The sequence below is a fragment of the Marmota monax genome, unplaced genomic scaffold (genome assembly GCF_021218885.2).
Source record: "Marmota monax isolate L192 unplaced genomic scaffold, Marmota_monax_Labrador192_F-V1.1 WCK01_AAM20220418_F8-fsc00001, whole genome shotgun sequence".
Lineage (NCBI taxonomy): Eukaryota > Metazoa > Chordata > Mammalia > Rodentia > Sciuridae > Marmota > Marmota monax.
The window spans coordinates 4,277,539-4,302,474 of NW_026693777.1; the positions used below are offsets into that span (position 1 = coordinate 4,277,539).

The window sequence follows — 24,936 nt, forward strand, 5'->3', positions numbered from 1 at the left end:
TTTTGTCTTTGTATTAGTTTGTTAGGGCTACTGTCATAAAATATCACAGACTTAGGGGCTTACATAGCAGAAATTTATTTTCTCACAGATCTGGAGACAGGAGTCCAAGTTTAAGGTATTGACTCATTTGATGTCTTTTGTGACCTCTCCCTGGCTTGTAGATGACTGCCTTCTTGCTGTATCTTTATGTGGAATGGGCATACACGTATTTCTGGCATCTCTGCATCCAATGGTCTTTTCTTATAAGGACACCATTTGTATTGGATGAGGACCCATTCCAACAGCTTCATTTTAACTTAATCACAATTTTAAAGGCTCTGTCTCCAAATGAAGTTATATTCAAAGTACTGTGGATTCGAGTTTCAACATAGGAATTTGTGGAGGACATAATTCAGCCCATAACAGTTTTTGTTTTTTGGGGATACTGTGGATTGAACTCAGGGGTACTTGACCACTGAGTTACATCCCCAGCCCCATTTTGTATTTTATTTAGAGACAGGGTCTCCCCTAGTTGCTTCGCGCCTTGCTGTTGCTGAGGCTGGCTTTGAACTGGTAATCCTCTTGCCACATCGCCTGAGCCACTGGGATTATAGGTGTGCATCACCACAGCCAGCCTATAACAGTTTTTAATCCATCTGGAATTGAATCCATGATGATGTAATTGGAAGAATATGTCAATAGTAAATTTTTATATATATATATATATATATATATTACAGTAATTATTGACATTTATTTATTTGATTTTTAAAATATTTTTTAGCTGTAAATAGATCTTTTATTTATTTATTTATTTATTTATTTATTTATTTATTTATATGTGGTACTGAGGATCGAACCCAAGGCCTCACACATGCCAGGCAAGTGCTCTACCACTGAGCCACAACTCTAGCCATAATTATTAACATTTATTGAAAAGACTTTTTTCTGTTGTTTTATAATGTCATCTTAAATCAAGTGACTGAATATTTGTGAGATTGTTTCTATAATACCTTATTTTCTGTTGATCTTTTTAAAAACTTTTATACCAATACTATACTTTTTTGATTACTATAATTTTATAGTCAGCCTTGTTATCAGACAAGGTAAACCTACAAGTTTGTTGTTCTTCAGAATTGTCTTGGCTCTCATGACAGTCTTTCTATATACATTTAAAATCATTCATGTGCGCGTACACACACACACACACACACATATGCATGCACACAGCCTGCTAAGAGTTTGGATTCTGTTGGGTGTATAGATAAATTTTTAGAAAGAATTGACATTTTTATAATGTTGAGTTCTTATCCCTGGTGGTACATTCTTCTATTTATTATGTCTTTTAAAATTCTCTCAACTGGTGTGGTGGCACATACCCAATTCCAACAGCTTGAGAGGATGAGGCAGGAGGATTGCAAGTTTGAGGTTAGCCTTAGTAATAGGAATTAGGAAGGCCCTAAGCAACTTAGCAAGACCCTGTCACAAAATACAAGATAAAAAGGTCTGGGGATATAGCTCAGTGATAAAACACCCCTGGGTTCAATTCCCAGTACCCCCACCCCCAAAAAAATTGTTTTACAAATTTTTGATTTATGGTCTTGAACATCTTTTCTTATATTTATTCCCAGGTATTCTTTTTTTTTTTTTTAAACAGCTTTATTGGGGTACAATTACATAACATAAAATTCACCCATTTAAAGAATATAAATGAATGGCTTTTAGTATATTCACAGAGTTGTGCATTCATCATAGCAATCAACTTTCAAACATTTTTATTACCCCAAAAAGAGACTATGAGCCCTTTAGTTATCACTCTTCACCCAGTCTGTCCCATGCCAAAGTCATGGATAATTTCTATTTCTATAGATTGGCCTATTCTGGACATTTCATATAAGTGGAATTATATAACATATGGTTCTTTGTGATTTTCTCTTAGAGTGATGTTAAATACAGATGCAACAATTCAACTCCTAAGTGTATACCCAAAGGAAATGTTTCATTCATATTATAGCATGTATCAGAATTAATTTCTTTTTTGTCAGATATTCATACCACAATTTATATATCATTTGTCAATTGATGAACTTTTAGGGTTATTTCCACTTTTGGTGTTATAAATAGTAATGCTTACTGTATTCATGTACAAGTTTTTGTGTGAACGTACAAAAGAATTACCAGTTTTTCACAGTGGCTGTACCTCTTTACATTCCCATCAGTAGTTTGTGAGTTTTTTGACTTTTGTATACCTTTCCCAATACTTGTTGTTGTATTTTTTTTATTACAGTTCTACTGGGTGTTAATTGATATCTCATTGTGGTTTCGATTTGCATTTCCCTGATGGCTAATGATGCTCCCTGATGGCTAATAAGCATCTTACTATAGCTTACTGGCCATTTGTGTATCTTTTCTAGAGAAAATTTTGTTCACTTCTTTGCCTGGTTTTTAATTGGGTTGTCTATTATTAAGTTCTATCTTTATGTATTCTGGATATAAAGCTTATCAGATACATGATTAACGAATATTTTCTCTCTTGTGAGTTGTTTCCTCACTTTCTTAATGTTGGTATACTATGAAGCATAAAAGTTAAAATTTGATGATGCTCAGTTGATCTTTTTTTTTTCCTTTTCTGTGCTTTTGGTAGCAGGTATATGTAATGACTGCTTAATACAGGATCACAAGACTTAACACTTGTTTCCTTCTAGAAGTTTTATAGACTTCTTATGTTTTAAGTCTGATCCATTTTGAATTGATGTTTATATATAGTGTGAGGTTTTGTATGTTGATTTTATATTCTATCACTTCATTGAATTCATTTATTAGAAACTATAGTTTTTTGGTGGAGTCTTTGGAATTTTCTACAGATATGATCATGTCATCTGCAAATAGAGATAATTCTATGTCTTCTCATCTAATTTAGGTAACTTTTATATCTTTTTGTTGTTGTTGTTCAAGTGTGTTTGGTAGAACTCTTCTAGGTCTGTTGACTGAAAGTTGTGAGAGTGGATAATCCTTACCTTGTACCCAGGATCTTAGAGGAAAAGTTTTCAGTTTTTCCTGATTATGTTAGCTGTGAGTTTTTCATAAATGGCCTTTATTATGTTAAGGAACTTTTCTTCTATAATTAACTGTTAAAGAGTTTTTTCTTTTTTTTTTTTTTAATATTTATTTTATTAGGTGTAGATGGACACAACACAATGCCTTTATTTTTATGTGGTGCTGAGGATTGAACCTGGGTCCCGCGCATGCTAGGCGAGTGCTCTACCGCTGAGCCACAATCCCAGACCTAAAGAGTTTTTCCAAGAAAGAATTTTGTATGGGCTGGGGCTGTAGCTCAGTGGCAGAGCACTTGCCTAGCATTTGTGAGGTACTGGGTTTGACCCTTAACACCACATAAGAATAAAAACAAATAAAATAAAGGCATTCTGTCCATCAACAACTACAATTTTTTTTTTAAAGACAAGATATTGTACTATGTCAAATGCTTTTCTCTGTCAGTTGTTGTCATCATGTAATTGTCCTTCAGTATGTTAAGGTGATGTATCACATTGATTGATTTACATATGTTACACTAGCCTTGCATGCTAGGGATAAATCCTACAAGATCATGATGTATGTATAGTCTTTTTTTTTTTTAGTACTGGGAATTGAACCCAGCAGTGCTTTGCACTGAGCTATATCCCAGCCCTTTTTTAAAATTTTGAGATAGGGTCTCCTAAGTTGCCAGGCTGTCCTTGAACTTGGAATCCTCCTATCTTAGCTTCCCAAACGAATAATGTATAAGTTTTTTGATGAGTTGTTAAATTTCATTTGCTAATATTTTATTGAGGATTTTTGCTTTAAAGCTTATTTATTTTTTGTAATTTTTTTTCACATTAATGTTTAACAGAAATATTGATCTGCAGTTTTCTTTTTCTTTTGATGTCTTTATCTTGCTTAGGTATCAAGGTGATGCTGGCTTCTTAAAATGTGTTAGAAAGTATTCCCTCTAACTCTGTGTTTGAGAAGAGTTGAAATATTGGTCTTAATTCTTTTTTTGAAAGTTTGTTTGAATTCTGCCACAAAGCAGCCTGGTCCAGGACTTCTCTTAGATGGGAGATCAGATTACTTTAATAACAGATTGAGATATGTAGGAGCTATATCTCAGTTCAAAAGATTAGTCTGTTTCTGGTTTAAGCTTTAATAAGATAGTCATTTAATAGTCGTTTTAGCTGGGTGAAGGTGGTGTATGCCTGTAATCCTAGTGACTTGGGAGCCAAGACAGGAGGATCATGAGTTCAAAACCAGCTTTAGCAACTTAGTGAGGCACTAAACAACTCAGGGAGACCATCTCTAAATAAAATATAAGAAATGGCTGGGGATGTGGTTTAGGAGTTAAGTGCCTCTGGGTTAAATCTCTGGTACCCAAAACAAACAAACAAACAAACAAACAAACAGTTTTGATTAGTATCAGTTTCCTAATAAATACCACTCTAACAAATTACTACAAACTTAGTGATGTAAAGCAACAAAAATTTTTTCTAATTCTGGAGGTCAGAACTATAAAACCCTTGTTGTGGGCTAAAATAAAGATTCAGCAAGTCTGTTTTCTTATGCAGGCTCCCAGAGAGAATTTATTCCTTACTTCTTCCAGATTCTAGAGGCTGTAGTGATTTCCTGGGCTCATAGCTGCATCACCCTGATCTCTGCTTCTATCTTTACATACTTTTAAAGATACTTGTTAGAGGGAATAATAGACATCTTATATAAAAATATACTTTTTAAATAAATCTTTGGATAATCTTCAGTACAACCTTGCCATTAGACTTTTCACCTCCTTTTTAGTTGCCTGCCCTCTTTGTTTTTGGTGCTAGGGATTGAAGCCAGGGCCCTCTGCATGTTAATAAGCACATGATCTACCAACCCCCTTGCCTCTTGCCTTGGATATATTGGGCTTATCAGAATATTACTGGTTACTCTCCTATCTCAAGATCCTTAACTTAATTGTACCTGGAAATACTGAGGATTAGTACTTAAACATCTTAGGAGATGTTATTATTCAGTGAAGGACAGGGTCCTATCCCGACACCTGAGTTCCATGGCTCATCCTACTCAGCAGGTCCTGAATTCTGCATTTTATCTTCTCAGCTTCTGCTTTTCATGATCTCTTTGCTCAGTTTCCCACCTGTCAGCCTTTACTTTTTGGGGAAAAAGAATTGTCAAATGTTGAATTTGTCTTTCTGGGAATTCCCTCTTCTCTCAAATTATTTTCACAGTTTTAAGTAGTCTTTGAAGCCATCAGACAGATCCTGTTTCTTTTTTGTCCAGTTCTTCTTAGCAGAAAGACTGATTTAAAATAGCCTAGTTTTCAATTTAATCTCTTTTTAAAAAACAGTGAATAGGTGCACTTTGTCAGATTTTATAATATTGTATATTTCATTGTCCTTATTTTTCATTTATTCATGACAATCCTCTTATGTTCTAAAGATTTTGCATTCCCTACTTGCTTTATTTGTCTTATGCTATGAATTAAAAGTGAAAATTTCTGATGGCCAGCTACTATAAATTTTTCTTTATTGAAAAGACCTAAAAAAGAAGTATACTTGTTAGAGGGAATAATAGACATCTTATATAAAAATATACTTTTTGAATAAATCCTTGGATCATCTTCAGTACAACCTTGCCATTATACTTTTCACCTCTTTTTAAATAAAGAATGATCATGAGTTACAGCCTTATGTTCTTTGAGAAACAGACTTTGGACAGTTTTCCTAATCTTTAAAATTTTTTTTGCAGTATAGGGGATTGAACCCAGGACCTCTTGCATGCTAGGCAAGTGCTCTACCACTAAACTTCATCCTGAGCCTTTCTTTCCTAGTCTTAAGGGCGAAGTTCTGCCATATATTGCCCAAGTGAATGATTTGTGATAACGTTAGCTGCGCTGGCTTTGTTTGTTACAGTGGTCAGATTTGAAGGACTTAAAAGCTGAGTAAATCCAAGTGAGTTTAACATACGTGAGGAAATAGATGCTGTCTGCTTCTTAGACATCTGTCTAGATAAAATCTGGTATAATATTTTTAGTTTTTACTTATGTGTTGCCTTGTTTCAGTATGAAGGCTTAGAGTCATCTTTAAAGGATACCAGTTTTGAGAAGGAGTCAACAGAAGCACAAAGTTTGGAGGTAAAAAAGAAAAAGAAAAAGAAAATTTAAAACATTGGGATAAAGGGTTCTTACTAAATAACTTGAACTTTAAAAATAATAGAGCTTCTCAAAACTTAAGTATTTCAAAGAAATGTGAATGAACATCTCTGAATGCCAAGGTTTAAGAATAAAAAAATTAGAGGTAGGTAGCATAAAATACTTTAAAAATTTGAGCCTTTGATATTTAACTTGTTTTGAGTGAGGAATAGTCAGTTATTGGAATCTAGAACTGTACAGAAGTTTTTATTCTTCATTGCTAAGAAACACATTAAAGTAACTATTCCTACAAATTTAGGATTCGCTGGAAATAATACATTATGTAAATTGCCTTTACTTCATCCAGGATAGTAGAAGTTAACTAGAATTAGGCCAATGTAAGTAGTGGAGTACTAGTAAATGTTTAACAACCACTCTCTGAAGAGCATTTACTGAGTTTTATGTATAAATATTCCCACTGTGGCCAATTTTAGGCTATCAATATGATTTCACTGAATAACACGTTTTGAAGAGATTTACATAGTTGACTTTCCTGAGCCAGGTGTGATTCAGTTATTCATAAAGAAGGAAAATATGGTAATTTAGCTAAACTAGGACAGATTCAGGCCTTAATGCTGTTAGAGATGAAGGTGTTGTATTAAGTGAAGTAGTAGAGAAGGACAGTAGAGGAAGCCTGTTTCTGATAATGTAAAAGTAGAAAGCAGTAGACCTTGTACCTTTGACATATATGTTCAGTCCAGGTTGGCAGTTCTCAGTCACTAATGTCTGTTCTTAGAAAGTTATATGTCATGATTCAGAATTTCCTTGTTAGAGTTACAAGGAATTTATAAATTGAATTCCCAAATACAACAAATTTCTTGGTTTTCTCTTTCTTCAGTTGTTACCTTTTAATATCCAATAACTACTGAAATTGTATTTTATTTGTTGACCCTGTTTTAAATTCTGTCCCAGTAGTAATTTATTAGTTTGATAAAAAAAAAGAATTTTAGAAAACTTTAAGCATGGTAACAGAACAAAAAATGGGTAGCAAAGACATTTACTTAAGTTAGGTGATATTGTGAATAAAATAAAATATACCAATTTGTTGTTAAGGCATGAATTTATATAACTTAGTAGTAAAATTTGTTGTGTTTTTAGCTGAAAGAAATAAATTTTGGGAAATTTTCTCAAATTTAGTATTTTTTTTTTTTTTGGTGGTGGGGGATTGAACCTAGGGTCTTGTGCATGCAAGGCAAGCACTCTACCAATTGAGCTATCTCCCCAACCCCTCAAATTTAGTAATTTTTTAAATAAGTATTTTTTCAGGAGTAGCCATCATAATTGAGTACACACTATATATAATGTGATATAATTTGTGGAAAGTTTGATGATTATAGATAAAAATCAAACAAAGTAATTTTGATTCAAGTTAGATTTTCTATAATAAAATTGTCAAATTTGGGTAAATATATAAAACAAGCTTTTTAACAACAGTAGGATCTTTTGATTTGTTATTTTTATTTATTTATTTTTTTGATTTGTTATTTTTTAAAAAAAGTTTGGTGAAGGATCACAAATATCAGAGGTATGTTTATTATAGCATTTAAAATCCACTTGAAATAATTTAGTGACTAATCACTTTAAATCAAAGAGGTTATAGAAAATATGTCATAATTCAATGGGGGAATATTATGATTAAGCAATCTTGATTGGTTTTCTAGTTTATTTTTAAAATTTTCTCTTTTTGTGTGCAGTTCTAGGGATAAAACTTAGGGCCTCATGCATGCTAGGCAAGCACTCTATCTACCACTGGTCTTTTCTTATTGGACCTGTTTTTCCTATTTTTCCTTAATGTGCTTTAGGGCAGAGGTTGGCAAACTGCTAGGATTTTCCACCTGTTTTTGTAAATGAAGTTTTATTGAAACACAGCCATGTTTGTTCATTTAGGTATTGTCTTTGTTTCTTATTAACAGTGACATACATAGTTGAGTATTTATGACAGACTGCATGCCCTACAAACCTGAAATATTTACTCTCTATTTACAGAAGTTGTTTGCTGACCACTGATATAATTTCTGTTATTTTAATATTATAAAAATGAGCAAATATATAAATTACATATGTAATATGTACATATGTTTGTCTATACTGGTCTGATTTACCTTAACCAAAAATTCATGAGTCTGTCTTAAAGTTGATTTTCTGTTTTAGGCAACATATGAAAAGCTGGATAGGTCCAAGTCTAAACTTGAGGATGAAATACTCTTTCTAGAAAAAGAGCTAAAAGAAGAGAAATCTAAACATTCTGAACAGGATGAATTGGTAAGGCTTTCATATTTGAGGAGAATATAAGAAAAAACAGTTTTTGTTTTAAAAATTAATCCAATATTGCTTAAATATTACATGTACTATAAAAAGTGCAAAGAATACAGAAGAGCAAAAATTTCCAGATCTACTCTTTTTACTTCCTAGATGTTATTTTAAATTTTTTGCATGTTCCAATAGAAATTTTCTATGTGCATTCTGTAAGTAACTCATACATATTTCAAGTTGAATCATTACATGCCTGGTGGGTGTTTTTATTATTTAAATAAAAGATATATTAAGAACATTATGACTTTCTGTTTAAAATATGGCTTAAGGAAAATTTTGATGTGTGTGAGATTATTTAATAAGATGATGTAATATTGGTGGATTTACTTGAGCCTCTGTAAGTGTTACAAAATATTGAATTTGAGTTTAGATACTGTTGTTATGGAATTATGGTATAAAATCCCTACCAGCATATGGTAAATAAACTGAAGAACTTCTAAATTTGAGCCCTTACTTATAAAACAAAAAGAGTAGATTAACAATATACCTAATATATATGAAATCTTTGAAACTGAAGGGGTTTAGTAAATACTTATTTGTTGAATGATACTGTCTTTACAGATGGCAGATATATCAAAAAGGATACAGTCCCTAGAAGATGAATCAAAATCTCTCAAATCACAAATAGCTGAAGTAAGTTGAATTAGTCTAACAGTCTGTTGCTTGTGAAAATCACTGTAATTTTATTGTTATTTTTATTATTAAGAATTAAGATACTATACTAGGATTTGAGATATGGGGAATCTTAAATATCTATTTTTTTTACATGAGGTACTTCAGAGAAGTTCATTTTTTACTGGGCAATTGAATGTGAATAGCACATTGTGGATACAAAAATGTCCAGGGTGTTTAAATTTTAGTAGGGGAGACACAGATAGTTAACAAAATTTGTTGCATAGTACCTAGTTTACAGACCATTAAATCATTTGTTCATGTCACATGGCAAATTAGTGGCACAACCAGGACTATACACCTGATTCTACTTTTTTTTTTTTTTTTTAAAGAGAGAGGGAAAGAAAGAGAGAGAATGAGAATATTATAATATTTATTTTTTAGTTTTTGGCAGACACAACATCTTTGTTTGTATGTGGTCCTGAGGATTGAACCCAGGCCGCACGCATGCCAGGTGAGCGTGCTACCGCTTGAGCCACATCCCTAGCCCCCTGATTCTACTTTAATGTTTTTTCCTGTAATACTGTGCTGCCTTGGACATGTTTTTGCCTTTGTTTAAATTCCATGTTCTAGAGAGAAATGTGTAAAGATAAGCTGTTATGTTAAACTAATTGTTAGAAACTCAATAATTTTTGTTTTACTTAGGCTAAAACAACCTTGAAAATATTTCAAATGAATGAAGAACGACTTAAGGTAGCAATGAAAGAGGCTTTGAATGAAAATTCCCAACTTCAGGAAGGTCAGAAACAGGTTTGTACTCTGTAAAGACTCTTCAGCTCAAGAATATATAATCATAAATTTTCTGGGAATACTTATGACTTATTCATTCTAGGAGCAAGAGTGGGCTTCTTTTTTTTTTTTTTTTTTTTTTGGAGAGCACAAGAGCAGGACAATCTCTGTTACTTACTTTGTTGTTTCTTTTGCATAGAATACTAAAGTGTATACTTCAGTCACCTTCTTTTTCCAGGAATGAAAGTAAACTGGGATATTTAGCATTTTGGTAAACACAGAAAATAGCATTTAGCACCCACTCCTCAAAGCTAGCCTGCAGGGCAGGGTGCAGAGAATACCAATCAGGATTATTGAAGTTATCAGTTGGGGACTTAAGGATGTAAGGAGTTCTGGTGGTAGAATAAATTAGGATTTAGCTTTTATTCTCTTCTTCATATAGACATATATACAGTCCCATACATTCACTTACATTTCCTACTCTTTGTTTTCCTAATAAAGTTAATAGTTTTTCAGTGAGAAAAATTTTAGGGGTTATTGTGATTCTCTCAATCTGGTATACCCTTATTATATAATCCATTTTTACCCACCATTTGTTTTACCTGTAGTTAATAATGGTTTTGTTTCCTGTAATATCTATCTGTAATCCATCTGTACACTGTCTTCTAGGGATGTGAATTTCTTATTTATGCTTTCAAATGCCTTGGTTAACTTGTTTATTTCACTTTCTTTCTAGAAGCAATTTGTCCTGGGGCCTTTTATTCTCATGGTTCAATAATAACTTGTTCTGTAGATCTGTTAGGCTTCTGTTGTCCTTAAATTTCACTTTCCTTCCATTCTGAGGATTCCACCTCTTTTTCCTGTGCTGTACCTAAGACTTACTCTTTTGTAGTTAATTCTTTTGATTAGCTTCTTGAGAAAGAGGTATAGAAAGTAGTGTTTTTAGACCTTGCATACCTGAAAATATCTTGTTTTTCTCTATTACTTACTGATATTTTTATAGCATCTGACTTGCAATTATTTTTCCACAAAATCTTGTCATTATTATTCCATTGGCTTTACTGTCCATTGTTGCTTTTGAGAAGTTAAATGCTGTATGGATTATGGTACATGTTTTTGTTACCTTTTCTTCCCTGGAAGATTTTAGTAACTTTTCTTTGTTTCCAGTTCTCTGAAATTACATGACTATGTGCCTTGGTGTGTGTTGTTTTATACATTGTGTTGGATCCTTTCAGTTTGGTTTGATTTGGAAACTCCTCTTGATTCAGTTCTGGGAAATTTACTTAAATTATTCCATATTTTTTGGGGCATAATTTCTGTAATAATGACTTGAAAACATCTTCTTTTTCATCTTTATGTAACTTTTGTTCATTTTTTTTCTAATCTTTTTTACTTGTAAGGATTCTTTTTGGTTTGCTTTTGCTTTTTTTTTTTTTAATCTTGCTGAGGATTTTGAAGGTTTTCTTAAATATTTTTCATTTCCCTGAATTGCCTTGTTAACTTTGAGTTTCTTTATTTTGTGTTTTGGCCTATATCTTATCTAAAAGATTCTCTTTACAGATATTTGGAGATTTATGGCTGTTTTCTTGTTTGAGATGCCTTCTAAATCTAATTGGAAGTACCACATTTGTCACCCAGGGTCTTTTCTGTAGGGTGATCTGGCTGGGGTGTTTCCAATTAGAGGATCTCTAGGATCTCAAGGCCCTAGGTTCATTCCTCAGTGCTAGATGGAAAAGGTAAGGAGGAGACCAAATATAATGGATATGTACATGTCAGAAAGCCTTCTATTTGATATGAATTTATTTTGTAAATCAGTTGAATGTGTAAGTTGTCCTTATTTTGTCTTACTCCTATTTTGAAAGTTCTTTGAAATTAGGAGCCATATCTTTCTTTTTTAAGTAGCAGCACTGCCTTCTTAATATTTTTAAATGTATACCCAAATATATAAATAAGTGCATCTACCCATAAGCATGATGAGGTGAAGTTGCATTTCTCTGTTGTTTTTTTCAATTTCAGCTTTTGCAAGAAGCTGAAGTGTGGAAAGAACAAGTGAGTGACCTTAATAAACAGAAAATTACATTTGAAGAATCTAAAGTACATGCAGAACAAGTTCTAAATGATAAAGAAAATCACATTAAGGTAAATGGCTCTCATCAATTTTAGTGACTGAGCTGGCTAGACTTTTATAGTAACTCTGAAATTTGAAAACTTTTGTTTTTAGCCACTTTTGATTATGTATTTGGCCAGATTTCAAAATGCTATTTGAAGATCTTTGTAATATATATCAACATATATGTCTGTATGTCCTTTTTTTCCTTTTGTGTCTGCAGTATTTTAGCATAAGTATTTCATAAAGAAAAAGAATAATGTTTTTTGTCTTTCTAGGCTTCCATCTGCTTTTGATGGTAAGATGTTAGAGTTTGAGAAATTAGGCAGATAGTTAATTTTTTTTTTTTTTTTTATTGCTTGTGTACCTTGAATACTTACTGGTGTTTTGTACTTTTACAGAGATGAAGAATTTTTAAAGAGTAGATTTACTTTCAACTTGACTCTAATCATAGTAATAAAGTAATTGATATTACTCTGTTGACTTTTTCTTATTCCTTGTTCTCCCTACTGCTAACCCCTTTCCCCTGTGTATATTCTTTTAAATCTTATGTTTTCAATCTATAAACAAATTTTCAAGTGTGAATATCAAGAAATGAAATGTAAAACTGACCATTTTATAATTTGCATAGTAAAATGGATGTTGTCATAATGAAAGCTATACATTTATGATATTTATGTTGCTACCAAGAATTTTTAGATTCTGATTTTGGAGTTTTATTCTTAATTTGGTATATAGTTGGCCCACGTGTCTGTGGGTGTCACATCTGTAGACTGAAAAAATTACAGATTAAAAACATTAAAAAACAGTATCTGTACTGAATAATATACAAAGTTTTCCTTGTCATTATTCCCTAAACAGTATAGTGTAACAACTATTTATATAGCACTTGCATTGCATTAGGTGTTATAAATAATATAGAGATGCTTGAAAGTATACAGGCAGCTGAGCGTGGTGGTACACACCTTCAATCACAGAGGCCTGTGAGGCTGAGGCAGGAGGATTGCAAATTCAAGGCCAACCTCAGCAATTTAGTGAGGAAGTAAACAACTTAGACTGTCTTAAAATAGAAGGGGCTGGAAATGTAGCTCAATGGTAAGAAATCACCTCTGGGTTTAATTCCCAGCACTCCCAACCCCTCAAAAAAAGTATACAGGCAGATGTACATAGGTTATATGCAAATTCTTTGCCATTTTATATAAGGGACTTAAGTGTGTATGAATTTTGGTATCTGGATTGAGTGTGTCCTTGAACCAGACCCGTTTGGATATGGAGAGATGACTCTACTAATATTTTCCCCCTAAACTTAATGTACTTAAAGAGTTTATAGGTGAAAATTTTAGAGCAGAGCAGATATTAGGTGGGCTTTTCCAGAGAAATACTAGGCACAGTCATTTGATTATCTGTAGTGTTAGAAAACCTTTCTTTGTTCAAGAAAATTAAAGTACTCTTAGAAAACTTTTGAGTGTTCTCATATAAATTCTCCTTTTTATCTTTTTAAAATTTCAGTTGAACTCCTCAGGTGGTTGTTTACTTAAATAAATCAAGTGGAAATCTATGATCTTTTTGTGTATTGTATGTCTCACTTGCAAATTTGGTAACACATAAAATTTACTCCTGTATTAATGGCCACTCTTATTTGTGGTATGTGAAAAATGTCGTATAAGAAAATGATTCATTGCTCTGTAGTTATTTATTTAGCAAGAATGGGCCATTATCAAATGTTATATTTGATTTAGGAATAACTAATTTTGGTTTTCCTTTTACAGAGTTTAACAGTCAGTAAACGCTGTAGTTTAAAACACTATTTACATATCTTAATAACAGATAGAAAATAAGAGCTCATGTGCTGTTATTTATATGTATTGATTTTTCAACTACTACTATACATTCATAAGTTGTAAAGCCATTAGCATAGGCATTACCTTTCTCTTTTATTTTTTCCCTTTGCTAAATGTCAAGTCTCTGATTGAATGCTTGCTAAAGATGGAAGACTGGGGTGCTGTGCTTGGAGAAGACCTAACAGATGATGGTAACTTGGAATTGGAAATGAACAGTGAATCAGAAGTTGGTGCTTACTTAGGTATTAAGTCATGACTCATCTTCTTTTGCTAAAATGGTGACTAGCTCTTCTATTTCCTTTTTGTTCCTCATATGCACTATGTTCTTTACACAATTGTACTTTGGTATATTCTCTTTGTCTGTCTGAAACACTGTGTCATTCTCTCACCATCCCATGTGGTTTAGCTTCACCTAATCCAGTAAATATTTCTTCAGCCCCACAAATGGACTCACACAGCTCCTTTATACCTGTTCTCTTTATGTATTATATTTGTTGTCATTATAATAATTTTCATAATTGCATCAAACATTTTATTGTTTGTTTTTCTCAGTACTCTTAAGTTAATTACGTGGATGGGTGACTGGTTTAAAAACTGAGTGTTATATAAAAAAATAATTCATGATACTTTTTTGTGTTTTGTTTTTATCAGATGATCATAGTACTTGGATCTTGGCCATCTCAAATTATTGTTTTGTTTTTGGGTACTGGAGATTGAACTCAGGGGCATTCGGCCACTGAGCCACATCCCCAGCCCTATTTTGTATTTTATTTAGAGACAGGGTCTCACTGGGTTGCTTAATGTCTTGCTTTTGCTGAGGCTGGCCTTGAACTCGTGATCTTCCTGTCTCATTCTCCCAAGCCACTGGGATTACAGGAGTGTGCCACCCCACCGTACCTGGCACCTGGCTTCAAATTGTTTTTATCATTCCCTCACTATAGCCACTCACTGTATTCTCAAACTAATTCCTTGGACTGGTTAAAAAACAATTTTTATGTTGAAATAATTGTGGAACTGTTAGACCAGGATGCAAGAAAAGACCACTGACTCCAATGAAAATCAAATTAAAACAAGCTTATTATTTCAACCGGCCGGGCTGCCTCTCCCTCCCCAAATGGCGGGAACAAGACAGCATCCCAGCTTTCCTGCAGCCCAGCTTTATAGCCCAGAAAGTTACACAAAGGGGGGTTACAGATAACAGAACTCTGACAAGCATCAGCATCACACTAATGGTAGTTTACATTTTTTGCTGGCCCCAACATCAGAATTTATGAGGACCATTAGAGCCTCAGAGAGGGTCGTTGTCTGGCCAGGGAAGGCCAATATTTATGAGGTATCACTAAGTTTCAGAGAGGGCTGCTCTCTGGTCAGAGAGCCAGGCATGGGTGAGTTCAAGGCACTGGCAGGCATTCAAGCAGGTTCAGAATTTGCAGTAATTTATAGTAAAGCCGAAATTATCTTTTCATGGCTTTGTGGCGAGATTGCTCCCAATTTTAAGAAAAGATCAGGTTGGGTCTATCATTCCCCCCTTTTCTTATGTGTCCCTTTCAAATCTTTGATAGGGTAGGGGAAGAGCACTGAGGGAATTTTAATCCCTTAGGCAACAGTCTCCAACTTTTTAGAACTCACCCAAAACCGGTCTCCCTGATTTTACCTGACTTAATTGATTACTTATATTGATAATCTATTTATTTTTGGCTCCATTGTTGTAAGAAGAGGGGCGTCGCTCATTTTGGCTTCTTCTGAGCTGAGAGAGGGTGACGTGAGGGGGCATGGCATGAGGGGCATGAGTTTCCTTTTAGTTCGGTTTGAAGTCTGGTTGGGGAAGAACAGGTTGTAAAGTCATCTGGGGATGGGTGCTTCTATGAGAGAAACAAAAACCATGAGTACTGAATAAATGTTGCAGCAGCTGGAACATGTCACTGTTTAGAAGTTTCCTCACCAGGCTTTAACATCCCCAGTTATCAGGTCTGTAAGCATAACATTTAACTTTTAGTGTTACAGTTGTGCCTCCCCATAAGATACAGTTTAATAATTTAATGTCATCTGATCTTGCAAAAATTTTTTACTAGTATGATCTCTGTGTCTAATAGAGAAACCTTTAATTCTGTTACTCAGGGCTGGATAATCATACTAGCAAACACGAAGTCTACCTGTGTAGGTTAGGAATATCTGTAGGCCTTAAACTAAAAATTTCTGTCTCTGGCAGCTCCTCTTGATAGTCTCTTTTTATAGTTATCAGGCGTTTCTGTCTGAGAATCCTTCTTTGTAGCCTCCAGTCTTACTTATTTTGGGAGGCTAACATAAAGTGTATATCTTAAATTATTATTATTATTATCATCATTATTATTTAAAATGCCCAGGAATGGCTGTATTTTGGTTTCAACTGTCTTTGCTAAGTGTTTAAGATGAAGCAGTCAAACTGACTTTTGTTTTTATCTATTGTTAACAGTCAGCTGAGCTTTTATGGGAGTCATTTCTGGGGAAATTTGAGAGCAGCTTCTCAGTTCTGCTAGTGCCATTTGCGCTAGGATGGGTCCAGGTCTTGCTTGACCATGTGGCTTCCCTTGGAAGCATCAGGGGTGTCTCCCTCCCCTGATGACCCTCCTCTTCATAGCAAATGCACTGATTGGCTTTCTGTTCTCTAGTGGTCTCATTAATCTCCCTAATCTGGAGGTTATGTGGCCCAGAGTTGCAAAGCTCTTTAGAGAAGTCCCTTGTTCCCTGGATTCAGATTGACTCAGAGGGCAAGAGCCAAATATTGGTTTTTCTGGCCCTTTTAATTTAACTTTAATTTTAAAACTTAATCTTAAACATCCAGCAAATAAATTTTAACAGACTTATATTAAGAGTACTGGGCTTTAATGTCTATAACTTTATAATTATTTATCTTTTTATTAATTGGGATCTGTATTATCCTAGGTGATGGCTTATTATCTTAAATTAACCCATGTTGTGTTCTTAGGGCAACATGGTTCTTAGAGCAACACTTCTGTAAAACACTAATAGGGAATCTTTAGATCATTTATAAGGAAATTACAAAATAAAATTTACAAGAGTAAAAACATTTAGTTCGTGTAATAGCTACCCTGAATTTTTGGCTGAGTTATACATTATATCCCCTGTTTGAGATCCTAGTAATCTTGACAGAAAAAAAAAAAAAAAAAACAACTTTTGAACATAACTTTAAATGAACTAAAATCTGGCCTACTGTTTTTGTAGTCATTCTCACATGTAGTAAGATGGGACACAGAGCCTTATCTCAGGTAAGGCAGGGCTCTTTATAAATCTTAAATGTTTTAGTTCTAAAGCTGATCTTTGTTTTTTAAATATCATTTTACAAAATTTTCATAAATTATTTGAGGTCACATGAACATTAGCTAACACCATATGATATCACATTTAAAACATGAATTAAAGAAAGGCTGAAAGTTTTTAACCTTTACATCGATTAGGCTCTCATTAACTTAAAAATACATTTAAATTGTTCCCCAATGTAAAAAGTAACATAAAACTTTATGTATCTTATTGATAACAGGTAAATAAATCCCCAGTATATTTTTTACCATACAACTTCAGAACACCAGCTTGATATAATGCTCTTTTCTTTTAAAGTTTCTACCTTACAGACTTGTATACCTGGAAGATATGAGCACATTAACAGCACCACAATTACATTAATGTTTTTATATTAACCAAGTTTAGCTTTTAAAAAATGACAGTATAATGCTCTAAAATAACAGTTCTTATTTAACCAGTTGTTTAATTTTTATGGTTGCTTGCTCTAGAAAAAAAAAAAACTTAATAAACACAATGTTATGGGTAAACTTATGTTTTAAGAAATTTTTGTCTCTTTAACACATGACTGATTTTTACAATCTTATACAGATCCTAGTACAAACTTAGTAAATCAATCAGATATCTAACAAAAGTACTCATGAATGAGTAATCCCATATCAAATTTACTTTACTTATTTTATCAAAATATTAGACAAGTGTATTGAACAGTGCTAGCCATTTTTTTTTGTTGTTGTTGAAGGAAAAGTCCTAGACCCAAGGCATATTAGACATTTTATAGACATTAATATTTTATTAGTTTTTTTGAACACCTAGAAAAACTTGTAAGCTTAAATTTAAAGACATTTATTTTTATATGTTTATCCAATTTAAATTGAACCATTTAAATTATGTGAATTAAAGATCTTTGGATCCATTTTTTAAATTTGTTTTTATGAGCGCTCCTTATATATGTTAATTTGTATGTCATATATATGATATACGGACATACGTGTATATATAGACATACAACACATAACACAAGTGTGCACACATAACAATAGTAAAGGCCTTGTAGCTTTTCGCAGGTGAAATCTCCATTGCAATGTTTCAAAAACTCCACAGTTGGTCAAAATAGAACTGATCAGAAAAACATTAACCTAGGTCTGTAGGATCAAAATCATGAGCTCAAAAAAAATACAGAATCTAAGAAAAAAACAAGAGTCCTAGAAAAAATGACTGGCCAGTAATTAGTAAATACCATACAATTTACCTTTTTTTTTTTTTTCCTTAGGCCTCAGATCAGTCTCCTGAGCTTGCAGGCTTCTTTCATTTGCATTTCAACATAAGTCCTGACTGAGGTCTGGAAGGAGCAGGGAAAAACTGCTATTCTGAGCAGACACCTCAGGCCTAAGGCATTTTAACCATAAGTCATAATTTTCAGGTTTGGATGTTGAAAATTATGATACAAGTTTAAGATACAATTCCAAATTTCATATCTTTACATCTTGTTTTGTCAACAGATACCATACTATGATTTACTATCCTTGTCCAAATTAATGCACTGGTACACACAGTGACATTTTCCCAGGCTACCCAATTTAAAATTGGTGAAAAAACTGAATGATTGGGAAGTTACTTGCCAACTTGGAAGTAGAGTTCTTTAGTTTTCCATCCTAAGTATTTAAGTTCTCTGAAATGAATTATCTGAAATCATAAACTAAACAATTACCTAAACTCAACTTTTAACTGCAAGATTGTGCAATGCTTCAAAAACCCATTCAGATACCAGATTGTTACAATAAACATCATCTTTTAGACACACATTCAGCCAAGATCATTCCCAAGAAACAATTTATAATATCAACACACTATTGCACATGTCTTAAAGAGCCAGAAACAAAGACACAGGACAGACAGACAGAAAGGAGCTCCAGACTATGGCTGATAGAAACCTTTAAAACAGAACAGATAAGAGAAAAATTTCCTACACCAGTGGCACCATAGATGTCCCCACAAGGGGACCAGATGTTTTCACAGAGGGGCAACCTGAAATGTAAAATCAAGGGTCTCCATGGTGACTTTACTGCATTTAGTGTCCCCTTTTTTTTTTCTCTTTTTTTAAGAAGACAGAGGTGGCATAATCCTTACAGTGCAGAGAAGGAAGGAGGGAATTCCCCGAAGCAACAGGGCTTTGGCAGCTGCTGGGTGTCCCTCAGTCCCTCCTTTTACTTATAGGATTAGCTCCTCTGGTTCGGTTCCACCCCAGGGGGTGGGGGGCGTGGTGATGGTATCAAAATTTGTAACTGAAAGTTCGGTTCCTGACCTTGAAGCCAGTTAATGCCAATTTAATAATGAGGACAGGGTTTTGAGAAAAAGAAAAAGGGAGGTTTATTGCTTTGCTAACAAAGGAGAAACACAGGGGACTCTCTTGATCTGAAGGGACAAGGGGTTTTGAAGGAGGTTCACTTGTTAACCTGGGAGATATTCAGTTCTTAGATCCCCAGCAGGCATTGCCCTCTGCAGTGGGTGTGCTCCAGCAGCCAGCTAGGGGCTTCTCTCACCCTGCTTAACAAAGGGGGGTAAAGTTCATCGCAGTTCCTTAAAACACAGTCCAAAGGAGTGTCAGGCTAACTTGCTTTATTACCCATTTTCACATCCAATATCCTTAAGTTTTTACCACAGAAATCACACAACAAAACGCACAAAAACAAACAAAAAACATAGAACACAGAACAAAACACAAGAAAACAGAAACCCGGCGCCGAAACAAAAACAGAGGAGTAACGCAACCTCTTGCTAAAGCTCCGGGGTAGGAGTGCGTGCGTGCCCGTCGGCACCTCTCTATCCTTCCAGAGGAATTCCCTACAGAACAGAACAGAGGACAGAACGATTTCTTGTTACTGTCCCAGACAGGCGTATATGTGAGCCTCGCCAGGCCACCTCTCTGTCATCAGAAGAGATCTCCCTTAACCGGATACCAGATGTTATAAAGGCACCACTTACCTATGGAGGCCTCCTCCACCAGGTGCTTGCTGATAGTTTTAGTGTGGCAGTTCACTGCAGTGCTCCGGGGACTGAAGGCTCACTCCGAGGCCTTGGAACATCTCAAGGTGAGCACCCCCTAGAGTGGCTCTCCAGCCCAGAGCCCTGGAGCGAAGGCTGGCTTCAGAATTTCCAGCAGTCTGGTCTTGTGATCTGGTCGGGCAGGGTCATCTCGCTGGGGCCTCCAAAATGTTAGACCAGGATGCAAGAAAGACCACTGACTCCAATTAAAATCAAATTAAAGCAAGCTTATTATTTCAATCGGCCGGGCTGCCTCTCCCTCCCAAGACGGCAGGAACAAGACAGCACCCCAGCTTTCCTGCAGCCCAGCTTTATAGCCAAGAAAGTTACACAAAGGTGGGTTACAGATAACAGAACTCTGACAAGCATCACACTAATGGTAGTTTACATTTTTTGCTGGCCCCAACATCAGAATTTATGAGGACCTTTAGAGCCTCAGAGAGGGTCGTTGTCTGGCCAGGGAAGGCCAATATTTATGAGGTATCACTAAGTTTCAGAGAGGGCTGCTCTCTGGTCAGAGAGCCAGGCATGGGTGAGTTCAAGGCACTGGCAGGCATTCAAGCAGGTTCAGAATTTGCAGTAATTTATAGTAAAGCCGAAATTATCTTTTCATGGCTTTGTGGCGAGATTGCTCCCAATTTTAAGAAAAGATCAGGTTGGGTCTATCAGAACCATGGAAAGTTGTAGCTATAATACAGAGTGATTCCATGTACCCTTTACTTGGTTTGCTCCACTGGTAGTTCTTTTTTTTGGATACCAGAGATTGAACCCAGGAGCGCTTAACCACTGAGCCACATCCCCAGAGCTTTTTGTGTTTTATTTTGAGTCAGGGCCTTCCTAAGTTGTTGAAGGTGGCTTTGAACTTATCATCCTTCTGCCTTAGCTTCCCAAGTCATTGAGATTGTCGGTGTCTCCATAGTGCTTGGCATCCTTCAATGCTAGTTCTAACTTATATATTCTTTTTCTCTTCTCTCTTCTCTGACCTACTACTGCATAATTAATTTGTTGAAGAATACGTATTTTTTAAAAGTTTTCTTTCATGATACTATTAATATTTTGGAAGAAAATTACACTTCCAAAGTGAATATATACAATAGTCCTCCCTATCCATCGGAGATAACTTTTTAAGCCCTCAGTAGATGACTGAGAAAACAGTTAGTACTGAATCCTGTATATATTTTTTCTCCTGTATCTACATGCCTATTTTTTTTGTAAATATTTATTTTTTTTAGTTATAGGTGAACACAATATCTTTATTTTACTTTTATGTGGTGTTAAGGATCGAACCCAGTGCCTCACGCATGGTAGGGGAGCGCTCTAACCTCTGAGTCACAACCCCAGCCCCTATGACAGAATTTTTAATTTATAAATTATGCATAGTAAGAGACACAATTAGCAATAATAGAATAATTATGAAAGTTCATATAATTCACATACTAAAAGTTATGTGAAGGTGGTTTCTTTCACTTGTGATTCTGTAGTAGGTTGTCCAGGTATTGAGATGGCTACTGAGTAACTAATGAGCAGGTAGCATATACAGCATGAATACTCTTATCTCAAGCAGAAAGGAGTAGGACAGTATGAGATTTTATCATATTACTCAGGATGGCATGCAGCTTAAAACTTGTGAATTGTATGTTCATGGAATTTCCATTTAATATTTTGTAATTGTTTATGAAACCATGAAAATCACAGAAAGTACAACCACAGATAAGATGGACTGTAATAAAGTTCTATGGACTGTAATAAAGTTCTATTTGTGTTTTTTTTTTTGTTTGTACTTTATCATCTAAGAAATAATTATTTTGCTAATAGAGAGAACCCATGCTTATTTAATGTATTTTTTTTTAATTTTTTAATACTTATTTATTAGTTTTTAGCAGACACAACATCTTTGTTTGTATGTGGTGCTGAGGATCAAACCCGGGCCGCACGCACGCCAGGCGAGCGCGATACGGCTTGAGCCACATCCCAGCCCCTAATGTATTTTTCATTTGGGTTATAGTTCTCATATTTTGGGTGCTGTAGGAATCCAAGAATAGTTGGGAAGTCTGTGATCTGTATTAATGTGAATGCTTAATCTTTATTATACCTCTGTTCTTTTAATTAATGTTGAAGAACATCATAGATGATATGGTACTTCCAGTGCTTTTATTGTTTAGCTTCCTGGGAGCAGGTCCAAGGTTGTTCTGCCTTATACCAAATTCTTTATTGTATGTAGCAAGAAGAGGTATTGCAGGGCTGTAGTTGAGTGACCTAACATAATCATTTGGGTGTATACTGTAGTATTATGCTACAATAATTAATCTAATTATGTAGATTATTTTCCCAAATAATCATGTTTTTGTTTTTCACTATAGATAATCAGCCAAAAGGAGCTTTGAAGAAAGTGGTTTATGCTGCTAAGGTTTGCAAATATATAATATGTAATATATAATGTGTAAATATAATGAATATGGTACAAGAGAGAGAACAGATTAAACCCGTATGTCCTTAGTGACTATTTTAAAAGTCCATTTTATTGTTCCTATGTAAGTGTATTTAAGAAATGATCAAAATTTTCTTTTTCGTTTTTTTTTTTTAATGAAATTCATAGTTAATTTTTAGAATTTGTTAAAACAAAAGTTTTCAAGTTCTGTACTTACTTCTTCAGAGACGGAATATATTTAAAATGTTTATTTTATCTCATACTTCCTTTGGTGCATTCTTTTTCTCCGGTCTTATTATTTTCTATCCCTATAGTTCTGTATCTTATTTTGAGAAGTAAAGGCTAGGTTCAGTTTCTTCCGGTTTATTCCTTCTATTTTCTGTCCTAGAAGTAGTATCCTGGTCTTGGATGATGAATATAAAGTCTTGGTAATGTAGTTTGAAGACTGCTTTAATCAAAGCATTCACTGCTTTTCTGTATCCGTGTCCTGAAACTGAACTACTCATGATTTTGCTAGCTTTCTATTATGGAAGCTGCATTGTTAATTTCTAAGTGATAATTTCATCAAAGTGATAAAATAGCTGCAGAAAGGCTGTGGGTGGCATATTGAGGTTGTGTGTGTGTGTGTGTGTGTGTGTATGTGTATGTTGTATAACTGATTGATGTTGCTTTTTTCTTTTTTTATTATTTAAAGTTAAATGCCTCCTTAAAAACCTTAGAAGTAGAAAGAAATCAAATTTATACTCAATTATCTGAAGTAGATAAAACAAAGGAAGACCTTACAGGTAAGTAAGCTATATACTTAACAGTTTTTAATACATTCCCTTATAGAGAATACATTTATTCAGTCAATTTTAGAAAGATTCAATTTCATTATTTTTCTTTTTCTTTTTTACTTTTGCTTTTGTTGGCTATTTGTGAAAAATTAGTCTTGGTATTTGTTGTTGGTTAAGTCTTCTGTTTCTTTTACATTTAACTGAAATTAAAATAATGAAATAGTTTTTAAAAACATGTGAAACCATGAGTTAAAATATTATTTTATGGTTGGTATAGTTTTAGATGTTAATAAATAAGGAATAGGAAATTTTTTTTTTTTTTTTAGATCTTTACATTTATTTATTTATATGCGGTACTGAGAATTGAACCCAGGGCCTCACACATTCTAGGCAAGCACTCTACCACTGAGCCACAACCCTAGCCCAGGAATAGGAAATTTAAAACTTTTATTAATTGCAGAATTGATCTTGAGTAGTGATACTAGTAGCAGTATGGTTTGCTTCTTTAATATATATACATAGTTTATTAGCACATATAGGATTGATGTTATACTGGTAGAAGTGAAGTTTTTCTTTTCATTGAGCTCAGCACAGTGGAATATCCCTGTAATCTCAGCTGCTCGGAAGACTGAGGCAGGAGAATTGTGTGAGTCTAAGGCTAGCCTGAGCAAAAATAAAAGAGACCCTGTGTCAAAAACAAAAACAATAAAAGAGAAAACCTTTCTACTTATTTTGTTGATAGTATTTGTATTTTAAAAAAGTAAACAAGTTCTTTTAGTTGTGTTCGAAAAAAGATTAAGTTAGCATCTCATTTTGTAAAAAAAAATCAAAAAATTACCATGTGTTTATTTATTTTTAATTTTTTATTGATTTTTTAAAAATAAATGACAGTGGAATGCATTACAACTCATATTACACATACAGAGTACAGTTTTTCATATCTCTGGTTATATATATAAAGCATATTCATACCAATTCATATCTTTATACATTTTATTTCAATAATGATGTCATTCACATTCCATCATTGCTAACCCCCTGCCCCCTCTGTTCCCCTCCCATTCTTCTGCCCTATCTAGAGTTTGTCTGTTCCTCCCATTCTCCCCCTCCTTACTTCGATATGAATCAGTCTCCTTATATCAGAGAAAACATTCGGTATTTGTTTTTTTGGGATTGGTTGACTTCACTTAGCATTATTTTCTCTGACTCCATCCATTTATCAGCAATTGCCATGATTTTATTCTCTTTTATTGATGAGTAGTATTCCATTGTGTATATATGCCATATATTTTTTATCCATTCATCTACTGAAGGGCATCTGTGTTGGTTCCACAGTTTAGCTATTGTGAATTGTGCTGCTATAAACATTGATGTGGCTGTGTCCCTATAGTTGCTGTTTTTAAGACCTTTGGGTATAGACTGAATAGAGGGATAGCTGGGTCAAATGGTGGTTCCATTTCCAGTTTTTCAAGGACTCTCCATACTGCTTTCCATGTTGGCTGCACCAGTTTGCAGTCCCACCAGCAATGTAT

General features: G+C 34.2%; 1 protein-coding gene across 19 annotated transcripts in view; it reads left to right on the forward strand.

The window, feature by feature from the left end:
• Mia2 (MIA SH3 domain ER export factor 2) overlaps positions 1-24,936 on the forward strand; it is a 103,463-nt gene that overhangs the window by 38,538 nt on the left and 39,989 nt on the right. For 7 of the 19 annotated variants that reach the window (XM_046460914.1, XM_046460912.1, XM_046460922.2 and 4 more), the window contains 8 exons: positions 6,068-6,139; positions 8,348-8,458; positions 9,071-9,142; positions 9,827-9,931; positions 11,927-12,049; positions 13,980-14,100; positions 22,561-22,607; positions 23,323-23,413. In XM_046460914.1, the coding sequence (XP_046316870.1) occupies positions 6,068-6,139; positions 8,348-8,458; positions 9,071-9,142; positions 9,827-9,931; positions 11,927-12,049; positions 13,980-14,100; positions 22,561-22,607; positions 23,323-23,413 (742 nt within the window). Of the gene's footprint in view, positions 1-6,067; positions 6,140-8,347; positions 8,459-9,070; positions 9,143-9,826; positions 9,932-11,926; positions 12,050-13,979; positions 14,101-20,046; positions 20,248-22,560; positions 22,608-23,322; positions 23,414-24,936 lie in introns of all 19 variants that reach the window. The other 12 variants (XM_046460911.2, XM_058584503.1, XM_046460909.1 and 9 more) reach the window with 3 other exon arrangements.